The following is a 13,736-nucleotide window of genomic DNA, read 5'->3' on the forward strand; positions in this document are numbered from 1 at the left end:
GGTTAGAAAGTCCAGGATTCTGAGACAGCTTCGAAGGACTTCCAATGTCCTTTAATTCAAGTGCTCGGCTTTGCCAAAGCACCGTGCACTGGGGTCTCGTTCTCCTCATCTTAGCGCTAGCAAATGGTATTGGAATTTTTCTAAATTAACTTATCAGCAAATTAAATTAATACTAATTTGTCAAAATTAAGTGAGTCACTAAAGCTTTCTGGGCCTCATCTGCATTTCTAAAATGAAGCTAATTACAGTGGCCCTGTTTACCTCCCAGAGTTGTGTTTTAAAGCTTAAAGAAGCATGAGGTGTTGGTGCAAACCGGATATTGGCCTCGTCCTCACTGTTGCTGTTGGTGCTTTCTGTTTGAACTTTCCAAGTTTCGCAGAGAGCGAGGCCTTGCTCTCACACTCAGCCGAGGCAGAGGACGCCCCTGAGCTCTGCTTCATCATTTACAATTCCCTCGGTGAACACACGTTTCCTGGGTCCCTGTGGGTAACACACGGCTTGCCCTGGTGATCCTGTATCCAGTGACTGGAGCTCGGAGGTTCAAAATCTAAAAGCAAATGTGAGCCCCTCGACTCCAGCTCCCTGACCCTGGGTGCCCCGCTGAGAGCAGCAGTGCATGCGTACCCTCATTTGGGAGGCCAGCCTTTCGTCACTGGGAGAGGAGACAGGTAAGCAAACGTGAAGTAACTGCCTCCAAATTGTCTTGTGCTGTGTTGCTCTGTTTTAGGAAAGGTGCCATTAATCCAATTTGTTTAAAAAATAAATAAATAATAGGGAAATAACTGCAGTGCTGAGATGCTGGCTGCATTTTGCTGAACAGACGAGGCTTTGTGCCAGTGTGAGGAGCTACCGAGTGAAGACACCCCACCTACGGTGGCAGCAGGGGTGGTCTCCCACCTGTCACCAACAGCCCCGGGCCAAGGAGGCAGCTCTCTGAACTCTGGACGTTAGTGAGCGCTCCCCCGCTGAGCCTCCCCGTTCCCACTGTTCTGAAGACAGAGACCTCCGCGAGCGGAGCACGAGCTCCCAGCCTATCATGAACATCGAGCAAGACGTGGCACGTGAATTTCATTTCTCAAGGAGAACGGCACTAAAATCCTTGGCCAGGGAGAATGTTTCCAACAGAGCAAGGCAGTCAGTCCCCGGGAGCTGAGGTCCCTGTACATCGTGTATTACTAAACAGCTGCCCCTTCCATCCTCTCTGCTTCTACAGGCTGTCCCATAAAGTTGATAACATTGAAGACTTCTGAGCTAGCTTGAGAATGATGTTGATTACAATAATGAGCCTTATTTTCTAATCATTCCCCACACCACATGACCCACACCTTCCTCCCTTCTAGCCTGCTTGGGGGGTCAGCCTCAGATGATGGGGAGGGAGGCCAACCGGGCCTGGCTTGGAGGCTCCCCAGAGCCCCCGCAGTCTGCTGAGTGTGGGGCGACTGTCCATGGGTCTTGCTCTAACTCAAGGGAAGCTGGAGCACCCTTCCTCGAGGGTCTTGCTGCCTGGCTGGCCAGGAGGACAGTGTGGATGGAGCCACACACCCTGAGGTCCTTCCCAGGAAGGGAAGTCTTCCAGCCTCTCACCAGCCTCTATAACCATCACTCAAAGGTGGGTAAGCAGCCCTGGTACTCAGAAACCACGGCAGCCCTATAGAGGGGACGCTTTGCTTGAAGGGGCCTTTTAGTACTGTCTTTGCTGGGATTCTCCCAGGGCTGTTTACCTGGAAGGTTCTGGAAACACTAGAGTGGAGGGGAAGTTCTACTGGAAGGCAGCCAATGAACGCTGTGTTTGCAAGCCAGCTGCCATGACAGGGGCAGGGTCGGGGGGGCAGAAGTCTGCTGGGAAAATCCTAGAAGCCGGTGCAGAACACGTGCAGTGGGACGCTCGATGTGGAGTATTCACAACCCCTGCTGTAGGGCCTGAGAGCTGATTCCCTCCCTGCCAGGCTGAGTGCTGTCAGGCAGGGAAGGCGGAGCTGGGCAGGGGAGTCAGGCAGGCAGGGAAGGTGGAGCTGGGCAGGGGAGTCAGGGGAGTCCCAGGGAAAGCAAGTCCTGCTTGGTCCTGCCAGCTGCTCCCCGGACCTACGGGTCTGGGAGTCACCAGGCTCCAAGGAGTGACCCCCCAACCATGGTCAGAGCACCCGTTGCTCATGGGCGGGCGTAGGGAGCCAAGGAAGGAAGGTCCTGGGTGTGGGCGTGGAAAGGCTCTTCATGGAGACCTCTGCTTGCCCTTCAGGGCTCACCCAAGCTTCCTGACTGATGCTGGGGCCTCACTGCTGGGCCTCACGTGGAAAGAGCCACTGCACACCCCTGGGGCTGGGGGATTTCTGTCTGAGCCACAATGCTGCTAGTGGCAAAGTATGCAGAGTAGAAAAAAAAAAGCGGGGTCCCCACATATCCCGGGGCTCCTGTGGTGCAGCCGGACCCCAAGACCCACCCGCTGCTGAGAGGACATGCAGGCTGTCGTGGGCACCTGGCCCTCCTCTGTGTCTGTCCAAGCCCCACATCCACACCAGGGACTGAGCCAGTGCGGGCAGAGGCCCGCCTGCGGCCACAGCCCTTTCACTGGCTGCTCTCTGGGGGCCTCCTTTGACTCTTCTTCTAAGCAAGGGAGGCCTGGCCTGAGAGAAGCTGGTTTGCACATCTCCCCTGTCCACACTGCCCTCCCAGACCCACCCCCGCCCGAGGCTAGACGGAGAGAATAGCCCGGTATGGACACAGGCCGCTTTGCACACACTGGGTCTGCACAGTGCCGAGAGGCCACTCACTCGCTTTGCTTCTTCCCGTGGCTCCCCTTAGGAACTCGGATTCTCGAGGGAACCCGCCTCACCCCTCCCACGGAGGAACAGCCTCTCCAAGGACCCTGTGGCATCAGCATCCTCAGCTCTGAGGACACGGCCTGTGTTTCTTTCCAGCCTGACTGAGGTCCAGAAAGGAGAAAAAAGCAGGCAAGGGGTCTTGCCGCTCTGTGGCCAGCCGGGCCAGGCTGGGAACACCTCTGGCTTCAAGACTCCTCCAGGCAGGACAATGGGGGCCCGAAACCCCTCTCATTTGGCAGCTGTGTGCCTTCTTTTGTTCTTCACTGAAGGCCAAGCTGAGCACGTGCTCTGTGAGCTGCTGGGTGGAAGGAGGAGAGTAGCCCCCGCAGTAACACCAGCCTGGCCCCCATCCAAGTCCAAGCAGAGCAAGGGCAGAGCTGACTTCACACTGCCAGATCCCCTACTTCCGAATTTGGCCAAGTAGCCTGCTGACGGAAGAAAACAATGCCACAGGAATGTGAATCACAGCAAGGAAGAGTTTTCTAAGTGGGAAGGATGAGAGACCTTCTAGAAGTTTCCAGGGGAAGACAGTGGAGCTCTTTGAAGCATGAGAGTGCTGGGACGTGAGGGGGTCACTCTGCTGTGAGTTAGCCAGAAGCAGGAACTGCTGAGCCACACACCCACCGCCAGGCCATGCTGTTCTCCAACACAAGGGCTTTAAAGACGAGTTCTCCAACACGAGGAACCCACCCGCGCGCCTACAGGGTGCACCATGTTTGCAGAGAGAAGTCTCCGTGTGATGCTGGCCTGGGCTACTTCTGGCTGAGCAGGAGCCCTGGGCAGAAAGATCACCTGAGATCAGCACCAGCTCCTTGTAGCTGCGACTCTGAGATTGCCTTAGGCACACTGGTGAATGTAGCCGTCTAGCTGCTTTCAATTGCTTTGCAGACTAAGTGTTCCTGGCAAAATCGGAAAAGCTATTTCAACTTGATCGCCTTGAAGTGGAACATCCTCCAAGACAACAGAAAGCAGGGGAGGGTGTGGCCCATTTTCTCCAGGCAAACTTAATTCCTTTCTGGGATTAGACACACTGGAAAGGCTCAGGACCCCCAAACGTGGACTCCTGGGTCACATCACTCAAGGATGCAGTGTGAATTCAAGGAGGGTGGAAGGTACAAGGTGCTGCCATCCCAGTCCCTGCACGGCCCTCCATCCGCTGTGGGAGCTGCGGCCACTTGGCCTGACTCCCCCCGCTCTCATCAGTAATGCAGAGATGCTATTCTTTCTGCAGGGTCATTGTCAGGACTAGAAAATCACTTAAAGGCTGTCGCCCAGCAGCTGTCAATAAAGAAGGGCCACCCGGCTCCTCCCCTTCCAGCCCCTTCCTCAGGGCTCTGCAGTCATTTCCTTGGCTCCCCTTTGTCGGGCCTGTAGAGAAAGACTTCCTTTCTGCTGGCCCAGGAGCACTAATGATGTGTCTGATAGCCCAGATTGAAGTTATCAAAATATTAAGACTCAACTTATCTTCAAAGCTATGCTGGCTGGCACACACCCCCACATTACACACGTGGACACAATGCACACACAGACAGGCACTCACATCTTCCCTGGCCCTGCTTGACAGTGGGAATCAGCTCCCGGCCGGTGTCAGGGACCAGGACTGTACTGGATTTTATGGAGGCACATGTCCTGCATTCAGGTGACCACAAAGGACCTTGAGATTCCGGGGTGCAGGCGTCAGACCTGCAGCAGAGCAGCCAGTGGGCCTGCACGGGGTCCCTCCGGTGGACTTGCCAGACACGGCTCTTGAAGGATCCATCCTTGAGTGTGCCTTTGGGGAGGCAACGAACCCAAAAGGGACCCCTGAGAGCCCAGCCCTCTCCTGTGGGAGGTACTGACCTGTGGATGGAAATTCCTCCCTCATTCATAACTGAGGCGCATTAGAAGCCTGAGGTACTTTCTGTAAGGGCTGCCTGTCACAGCCCCACAGTTCAACCACGGCACCCGTCTGTGACTCTCCTTTCCTGCCCTGTCCTCTTCGGATGGGCACACAGCTCCAGGAAGACACGGACCCCACACAGACAGCCTAGTTTGCATTATTTAAGACAGGTGCAGTGCATCACAACAAAAGAAAGCTGCAAGAAATCCAGACCCACTTCTGTTTAGCTTTGAGTGAGTTGGATGATATTGGGGAACACCTTTCTAATAATATTTCTCTTAGAATGATGCTGAAATTGGCTTATGTGTTCTGGGCACCTAGTACCTGAGGGCTCAGAGGGGAAGGTGTCCCCTAATGGGTCCCTCCTGGTGTCTTAGACTCCACCCTTCCAGCGCCCCACTCACTGCCTCTGATCCTCAGGGGGAGCCCCTCTCTAGGTTGTGCAAGAACGTTTCTTCTTTCTGCATAGCCAACTGTCCGGTCTATTCCAGAAAGTGCGTCTTACAACCTGCACCCCCAACTAGAAATCTGCACATCTTGCAGTGGGGGAGGGAGTGTGGTACCCAGAAGAGGACTATTCTGCTTTGAGTGTCTCTAGGCCGCCCCTTTAGCCTCTTCTGGGCCCCCTGCTGGCCTCACCAAGAACCACAGACGCGCTATTTTTATTCTGATGAAGAACAGTGCCAAAATGTCTTTCGACTTGACGAGACACAAAATTTAGGTGCTGAGAGAGATACTTCAATTTCAAGCTTAAAGATTACTTTGGGTCCCCCAGGACTCAGAAGCAATTTAGAGCTGATACCCTGAACAAGAGAAAGGTTAGAAGATTAAGACCAACTGCTGTTTGGATAAATGGTTGGTAATTGCCCATATCTGCAATTATACACTGGCACATAATATCTTTTCCACTACCTTTCTCCTCTCCTGCGTCCCATCAGGATTGATTCGGAAGGATCCCACCTTGGTCTTCTTCTGCCGAGCCTTGGTGATGTCGTGCTCTATCTCGTCCATCAGCGCCCTGCACGCTAAACAAGACACAAAACAGCTGTGATCAGAGGAGGAGGCGAGCCGGAGCCGGGCCTGTGGAGTGGCCTCTCTGGGAGGGGCAGAGTGGCTTCCTCTGTGCCACCCTCTAGCTAGAACAGGGACAGTGCCGACGTGCCCAGGACCTGGGGAGGACTCTTGTCCTCTGCAGAGTTTTCAAAGACAGTGAGACAGAGACAACTTTTTTTATGTTCCCTTTTGTACTTTGTGTTTTCAAAACCATATACAATTTACTTTTACATTTAAAATGTGCTTTTTTTTTTTGAGACAGGGTCTCACTCTGTTGCCCAGGCTGGAGTGCAGTGGCACTATCTCAGCTCACTGCAGCCTCAACCTTCCACACTCAAACCATCCTCCCATTTCCACCTCCGAGTAGCTTGGACTACAGGCATCCGTCGCCACACCCAGCTAATTTTTTTTTTTTTAAGAGACGGCGGGGGGGGTCTCACTATGTTGCCCAGGTAGGTCTTGAACTCAAGCCAGCCTCATACCTTGGCCTCCTGAAGTGCTGGGATTACAAGTATCAGCCACCATGTGCAGCCTTCAAATGTGCTTTCCTATTTATTCATTTATTTATTTTTTGAGACAACAGTCTCGCTCTGTCACCCAGGCTGGAGTGCAGTGGTGCGATCTCAGCTCACTGCAATTTCCGCCTCTCAGGTTCAAACAATTCTCCTGCCTCAGGCTCCTGAGTCACTGGGACTACAGGTGCTTTCCTGAAATACTGCAGGTGCTCGTCCTCTGAGTCCGCAGGACTCTGGAAGCCCCTCTGGGTTGTCATAATTACTCCCAAGTAGCTTCTGCACTGTGGGAAAAGTTGGTCAAGACTGAGCCCTCCTCCAAAAGATACATTTTTGCTGGATTTGAAGTCAAAGGGGACTCTCTGAAATTTATTTTTATGGGAAATGTAGCTGGTTTTGTCCCCTAAAATCCCTTCTCCCCAGGCTGTGGCTGCCCAGTGGAGGCGGCTGAGCTGTGCCTTAGGGTCTGAACTCTCACAAATAAAAGATAAATGAGATGATGCCTCCAATATCGGCCTCATTTGCTGAACTGAAAACTGATTCTGGCTTTCCTGTCTGTGGATGGAAGTCAGCATGTCAGGGCCAGCCCAAAGGGATGTGGGAGAAAAGAGACAGCGATGTCAGTGTCCTGAACGGCCACGGAGCAGAGGCCTCCTGCCCATGTGGACCGCTCCCCTGGCTGTGAAACGAGACCCAAAGCTTCCATCTGAGTCACTCTCCTTCTGTCTGTGTTTTGGTCCCTGTTAGAACAGCATAGCCTTTCTCTGCCCAGGACATGACTTTGGCACAGGTGACATTGCGTTTAGTGCTCCCTTCTCATCCTGTGTCCGAATGCGGGCACTGAGGGCACAGGCTGTGTGGATGAGGACAAAGGCCAGTTGTGGGCGTGAAGCTGGAACACCAGCATGTTCACTGCCTTTAGGTGTTGCTGGGTGTTGCATTCCACGTGTCATGCCCTTGTGGACTCCAGGACCCTGTGGTGGTGATTCCAGCACTATCCCCATTTCACGGACATGGCTTGGAGAGATGGAGAGACTTTCCCAGGTGTCTCCCTTACCCAAGGTACTACAGAAATCAGCAGCCAAGCCACTGTTTGAGGACACAGATGGCACTCAGTCCTCAGAGGCACACAGCCCGTGCTCCCTCCAAACCCTCCTCTTAGGGGTCAGTGACCTTCAATCCATGTATAAGATCACTGATCACTATGATTACCTGTTAGTGAGCAGTACGTCTAACGATGTACTGGGCTCCTCTGGGGCCTGGAGGTCTCTGACAGAGTAGCCTGTCTCTCTGAGGCTTCCAGGAGGAGAAGGAAGTTTTCATGGCAGAGGCATGAAAACCTATGTCTCGGGTGTCCACATCAGCACTTACTGTTTGGACTTGACACAGTGCACAGGGGCTCAAAGCTACTGACCACAGGCAAGCCCCACTTCTCTAGGAGCAGGACTTACAGCTCCGAGAACAAACACTTCCTTTCTGGCTCCCTTGCAGCTAGGCCAGGGCCTGTAACTTGGTTCTACAACCATGTGTTCTGGAATCTTCCTAAAGAGCCAGTGCTCACCCTCTGCCCTCTCTGACCCACTATAGGTCGGAGCTCAGCTCAGGCCCCAGGACCAGGGTGGCCTGGGAGATGTCAGGGTGAGGAACTCAAAGGCGGGTCCTGGGGCCTGCAAGGGGAGACCTCTGTGCTGACCGGGACAGCACCCTCCACCCTTACGAGAGGGAGACAAGCATCCAGATTGTCTAAGCCATTGCTATTTTGAGTTCACTACACTCACTCACCTTCCACCTCTGGGATGGAATAAGAAAGGACCCTCCATGGTCAGTGCTCCCCAGTGGGGGATCTCAGTCAGCGCAGGGCCAGGGCTGCCAGGGGAGCATGGGCCCAGAATCCCGGGCCCACAGGTGGTGAACAGCCCAGTAGGCTCAGATGAGGAGTCCTCTAGGAAGAGCCGGTGGTGACCATGTTACTGCTGAGAATGGGGCCGCCTGGGACCCCTGAGAACAGCAGGAGCCCAGCTCCCACACGAGATTAGGAGGAAGAGGGATGGGATTGTCTGATGTCCTTTACCCTGGCTCCTGAGAGAGGGCAGATGGTGGGAAATGGTGTCTTGGAAGCAGAGGCCAAAGCGATCAGCACACAGGAGGGGTGGCCTCTGGCCTCCAGGCCAACTTCAGAGGAGAAATGCATAGCCCGAGAGGGTGGCCACCAGCCAGGTGTGAAGGTTCCCCGAGAACCGGGGTGGGCCCAGCCCAGCATCTCCAGGGGCCCAGGTGGCCTCTGCCCTGACAGCCTCCTCCAGCCCTTCCTGGTGGACCCAGGAGCTGGAGATGGTGCGTCCTCACCTCCTGGCTGGCAGAGGACAGTGCTGGCCAGCAGAAAGAATGTGGCCTTGCCGTCAAGTGCCAGAGTCAAACCCTGCTGGGCCATGGATGAGTGTCACCCGGCTCTACCCAGAGTCTCTCCCATCGTAGGGAGGGTGTTGCACGAGTGTGTAAGTGCCTGCCACACGTGGCCACTCCCTGCCTGCTGTCCCCTTCCTGGCCCCACTGACTGCTTGGAATCCCTGACTTGGACTCAGTGACTAGCTTGGGACCCCGTCTCTCCTCGGCATCTCTGCTTTCTGCGCCTGCAGACCTGTGCCCAGGCTCCTGCCCAGCCGCCCCACCCTGAGCCCGGACGCTCCCTGTGCTGCGGTCACTGTGGGTGTCCTTGGCTCCCTGGATCCCTCAAGGCTGGACTTGCTGGCAGAAGTGGAAAGGGGCCGGTGAGTGGGCTCAGCTCACAGGGCTCTCTGGGTCAATATTTTAATGTTCTGCTGCCTTCATTTCAGGCCCACATTTCACAAGCACCAAGATAGGCCATGTAAAGGCAGAGCCCCTTGTAGTGCACACCTGTCATCGAGCATCCCCAAATGCCCTGAGCATCGGGATGGCAGTAGCAGGACCAGGGCACAGCACCCCGCCCCCCGCGGCCATGCAGGGCTTCTTGAGGTCAGGGTGGCCCCGTCAGCAAGGAAAGGTGCTGGGCTTCCAACAGGACAGGAGGCCCCCAGGCCTGCCATCCCTGACCTCCCCTCGGAGGGGCCGCTCCACAAGAAAAGATCATTTTAAATTTCCGCCCCAGGTCACAGAACAAGTTAACAGTCACATCAGCGACCTGGGCTCCAGATTTCTAGTCCGGCATTAATTTAAATGTTAATCTGAAACCTTCACTTAAATCACAGGAGTTTGGAGTTTATTAGAGCAGGCGGCGGGAGTGGGGCCTCATGGGGGGATTGGTGGGTCACATTGCCTGCCAGAGGACAAGCCCCCTCCCGCTGGGTCCACCAGCCCCTGCCACTCTGGCTGTCTCCTTCCCTCTCCCTCCCTTTCTCTCTTAGAGGAAGATTTGGAAATGGGAAAGAGATGGAGGTAGACGTCACGACAGATTCAGATGAGCCTCCAGTGGCTCAGATGCCGGAGCCATCTCAAGGGGCTTGCAAGAGCAGATGGCATGTGTGCTGCTTCCCAACTCCACAGCTAGTGACATCACACAGGTAGCCCGGATAAACAGGGGTGGGAGTATTTACACAACAGGCATAGGCAGATGCTACAAATCAGGGCCCCGCCACCACAACCCTCCTGCCCACACTCTGCACATGCCCACAGGAGGCTGCATCTCCCTAGAGGTGAAGGGATCAATGAATATCTGAGCATTTGCCATTTTCAAGGTTATGAGCAAGGCCCAAGGAAGCCACCGAGGTCTGAGTCCCAGCCCGTGCCCTCCAAGGAGCTCGCATGTGGTGGATGCCGTGCCTCCATTCCTCCAGGGGTGTCTGGGCCACTCTCCCCACCAGCAGGAGCGGCTATGGGAACCAAGCCATCCAAAGCTGCAGGCAATGTGGATTTTCCTCCAGTGGCCTTTAGGCCACAAGCAGAGGTGACATCAGAACCACGTGGGGAGTTGCTAGAAGTACAGACCCAGGTCCCAGCCTGGGAGACTCTGAGTCGGGTCTGGGTTGGGCCTGAGATCTGCAAATGTCTTTGACATGCAGGAGGTCATTGTGCTCTGCAATGGGGGCCCTACCTGTCCCGAGGTGCACTGGCTAGTGGCAGCTCTCCTGCACCCTGCACCTCTCCGGAGCAGGTGCTGCTGACCAGTAAAGAGGGGTGCAGGGGCCACTTTCTCTGGTACCTCAGAGAACATGGCTCAATTCTAGAACAAACCATTTTCTAGCAGTTTCTATAAGCAAGGCAGGAGCCCTGGTATTACGATGGTGGTGATTAGTGCCCACGCAATTCCCACCACTCACATTGCATCTCCTGCATGGCTGTGCCCCCCACACTCCTTTGAGGGAGGATGAAGCCCCGACTCCCAAGGCTGCAGGAGGCCAGCAAGGCAAACGTGCCGGAGGGGTGGCTCCCCGCAACCAACACTCCTGCTCCCCAAAGTGGAAATGGCTGATGCCACAATCTTTCTTTAAGCCTGGTCTCTAGACATCCCAAAGCGTGGCGGGCCCCACTCTGTGCTACGAGGAGGCCGTGAGAAGAGGCTGAAACCCAATGATGAGCTGCGCCTGTGCAGAGGCCAGGGTGAGCTGGATGCTGCTGTGCACGGCCTCCTGGGCGCCCCAGGCCTGGCTAACTCAGGAGCATCTCCCACTGCCCACAGGATATCAGGGTCCATGATGGACTCACAGCATCCACCAGGCCCGCCGCTGTGCCCGTGGCTCAGGCAGGTGCGGGAAGGAGAGGGGCTTTGGAATCCAGTCTCAGCTTCACCACACCCAAAAGTAGCTTCCTTGCTTCCTTCCTTCCTCCTCTCCTTACTTGCCCTGTTGGCTGCTTCTGTCCCCCAAAAAGATATGCTGACATCCCAACCCCTAGTACCTGTGAATGTGGCCTTATTTGGAAATAGGGTCTTTGCAGATGGGATTGATTCAGATGAAGTCATACTGGAGTAGGGAGGGCCTTGATCCACTGACAGGACCTTCTAGAAGAGGAGAGACACAGGGAGGTGACCTCACAACATGGGAGAAGGCCACGTGATGACAGAGGCAGAGACTGCGTTGGTGTCTACAAGCCAAGGAAGGCCCAGGACCACCAGCAACGCTAGAGCTGGAAGAGTCAGGCACAGATCCACCTCTCCAGGTTTCAGAGGGGACGCAGCCCTGCCCGTCTTAATGATAGACTTCAGGCCCCCAGAACAGGGAGGCTCCACTTCTGCTATTGAAGCCAATAACAATGGGGGTTGTGTGTGGGGACAGCGCAGCAGGCTCAGGACACTCACACACTCTCTGAACCTTGTGCTGCTCCGGGTCAGGTGTGGGAGATGCAGCAGTGAGGGAGGCCACAGCCCCATCCTCGAGGGTCCCAACTCAGCCACAAAGACCCCATGAACAAGCTTGGCGAGCTGAGTGTTACTGCAGAGAAAGAGAAAGTTGCAGGAATGCACAGTCCTGGGGAAGACCTCCAAGGACAAGCAGGAGTTGCCAGGAAGAAAACCAGAGAGCGCAGCTCCCGGGACAAAGAGTGTGCGCTCCTGGGAGGGCCCGGCCGGAGCACAGGGTGTCTGAGCTAGGGAAAGGCATTCTTTATGTGCCGTCTTCCTCATTGCTTCTTATTCGTTTTTCTATCATAAGGATTTTCCCAACTTGGGCGTGGTTGTTGCCATTTTAAAAACTGTTACGTAATATCCAATCAAGCAGATGCACCATCATTTCCTTAACTTTTCTATCTGTGCTTGTTAGGTTGTTTCAAAGGCTTAAAAGATGGATAATTTAGGCTTGTAAAGGATCCTCATTTGAAACATAGCTGTTGTTTCAAGTTAACCTAGAGCATGGTTGCATTTCATTTGGTCATTCAACAAACTTTAAGCACTTTTCTTCCGAGTACTGTGTCCCAGGGTGCTGGAGATGTAACGATGAGTGGGAGGAGCCACCGTCACTCATGGAGTTTGCAGATGAAAGAGTAGCATCTACAAGTTCCACAAAGGAGAAATGCGATGTGCTAAGCAAACCCACATGGATAGGGTGGCAGGTTAGAAAAGAAGACTGAAAGAAGACTGCAGCGTTTAGCCATCTTCCATGAAGAGTTGGTGTGTATTGCCCCACTCAGGTCTGGGCTGGACCTGAGACCTGCTTTGGCCACTACCTGTGGCAGAAGTGACATGCCAGCCTCCAGAGGCATCACCAGCCCACGAACCTCCCAGCCCACTCTCAGCTTGGGAGAAACAGTCAGCTGATGTCTTCAGCCTCTGGCTTGGGGTAAGTTACCCAGCACAAGTGGGCTGGACCTTGTCAAAGAACACGGGAGGCTTCCCTAAGAGCATGACAAGTAAGACCTGAAAGATGATCAGGCATTTACCAGGTGAAGAGCAGATGAAGGTGTATTTGCCAAAACACCCTGGTGGAAAAGTGCAAGGTGAGTTTGATGCACAAGAAAAAATAGTAGCCCACAGTGGCTCACTCCTGTAATCCCAGAACTTTGAGAGGTCGAGGCGGGCAGATCACTAGAGGTCAGGAGTTTGAGACCAGCCTGGCCAACATGGTGAAACCCTGTTTCTACTAAAAAATACAAAAATTAGCTGGGCATGGTGGCGGGCGCTTGTAATCCCAACTACTTGGGAGGCTAAAGCAGGAGACCTGCTTGAACCCGGGAGGTGGAGGTTGCAGTGAGTCAAGATCATGCCACTGCACTCCAACCTGGGTGACAGAGCAAGACTCCATCTCAAAACAAAAACAAACAAACAAACAAAAAACCAGTAGCTCAGATACCTGGGGAGAAAGGAGACGGAGAAGTGTGCTCTGTGCTGAGGCTACAGAGGTTGGGGGCCAGGCCAGGCAGAGCCCTGCAGATACAGGTAGGGAATTGTGTATCTATTCTCAGCCAAATGGAACTACTGCAGTATTTTGAGTAAGGTGAGATTTGATGAGATTGCATTTTTCTTTTTTTCTTTCTTTCTTTTCTTTTTGAGAGATTCTTGCTCTGTCTTCCAGGCTGGAGTGCAGTGGTGTGATGTCACCTCATTGCAGCCTCGACTTCCTGGGCTCAAGTGATCCTCCCACCTCAGCCTCCCAAGTAGCTGTGACTCCCAGCATGCACCACCAAGCCTAGCTAATTTTTGTATTTTTTGTAGAGACAGGGTTTTGCTGTATTGCCCAGGCTGGTCTCAACTCCTAGGCTCAAGCAATCTGCCCACCTTGGCCTCCCAAAGTGCTCGAATTATAGACATAAGCCACCTCACCCAGCCCTAAGATGTGCATTTTTCAAAGATCATTTAGGCTGCAAGCCAGGACAGCAGACTAGAGAGGATCAGGGGGCATGCTGGTAAGCCAGTTATTGAGCTACTGCAATGATCCAGGCAAGAGATTACTGCACAGTGGAGGAGATACAGAGATGTGGATGAATTCAAAGCTTTTGGGGAGGTAAAAGCAATAAGATGAGTGATGAGTTGGATGTGAAGGTTTCGGCGCACACTGCTGGTTGCTT

The 13,736-nt window shown here is 54.0% G+C and overlaps 1 protein-coding gene across 1 annotated transcript in view; it reads right to left on the reverse strand.

Annotated features, from left to right (window-relative positions):
• The window catches only part of CNPY1 (canopy FGF signaling regulator 1), a 153,809-nt gene that overhangs the window by 40,017 nt on the left and 100,056 nt on the right, over positions 1-13,736 (reverse strand). The window contains exon 5 of the mRNA XM_055115556.1: positions 5,611-5,723. Within this exon, the coding sequence (XP_054971531.1) occupies positions 5,611-5,709 (99 nt within the window). The 5' untranslated portion in view covers positions 5,710-5,723. The remainder of the gene's footprint in view (positions 1-5,610; positions 5,724-13,736) is intronic.

Source organism: Pan paniscus, chromosome 6 (assembly GCF_029289425.2).
Source record: "Pan paniscus chromosome 6, NHGRI_mPanPan1-v2.0_pri, whole genome shotgun sequence".
Classification (NCBI taxonomy): Eukaryota; Metazoa; Chordata; class Mammalia; order Primates; family Hominidae; genus Pan; species Pan paniscus.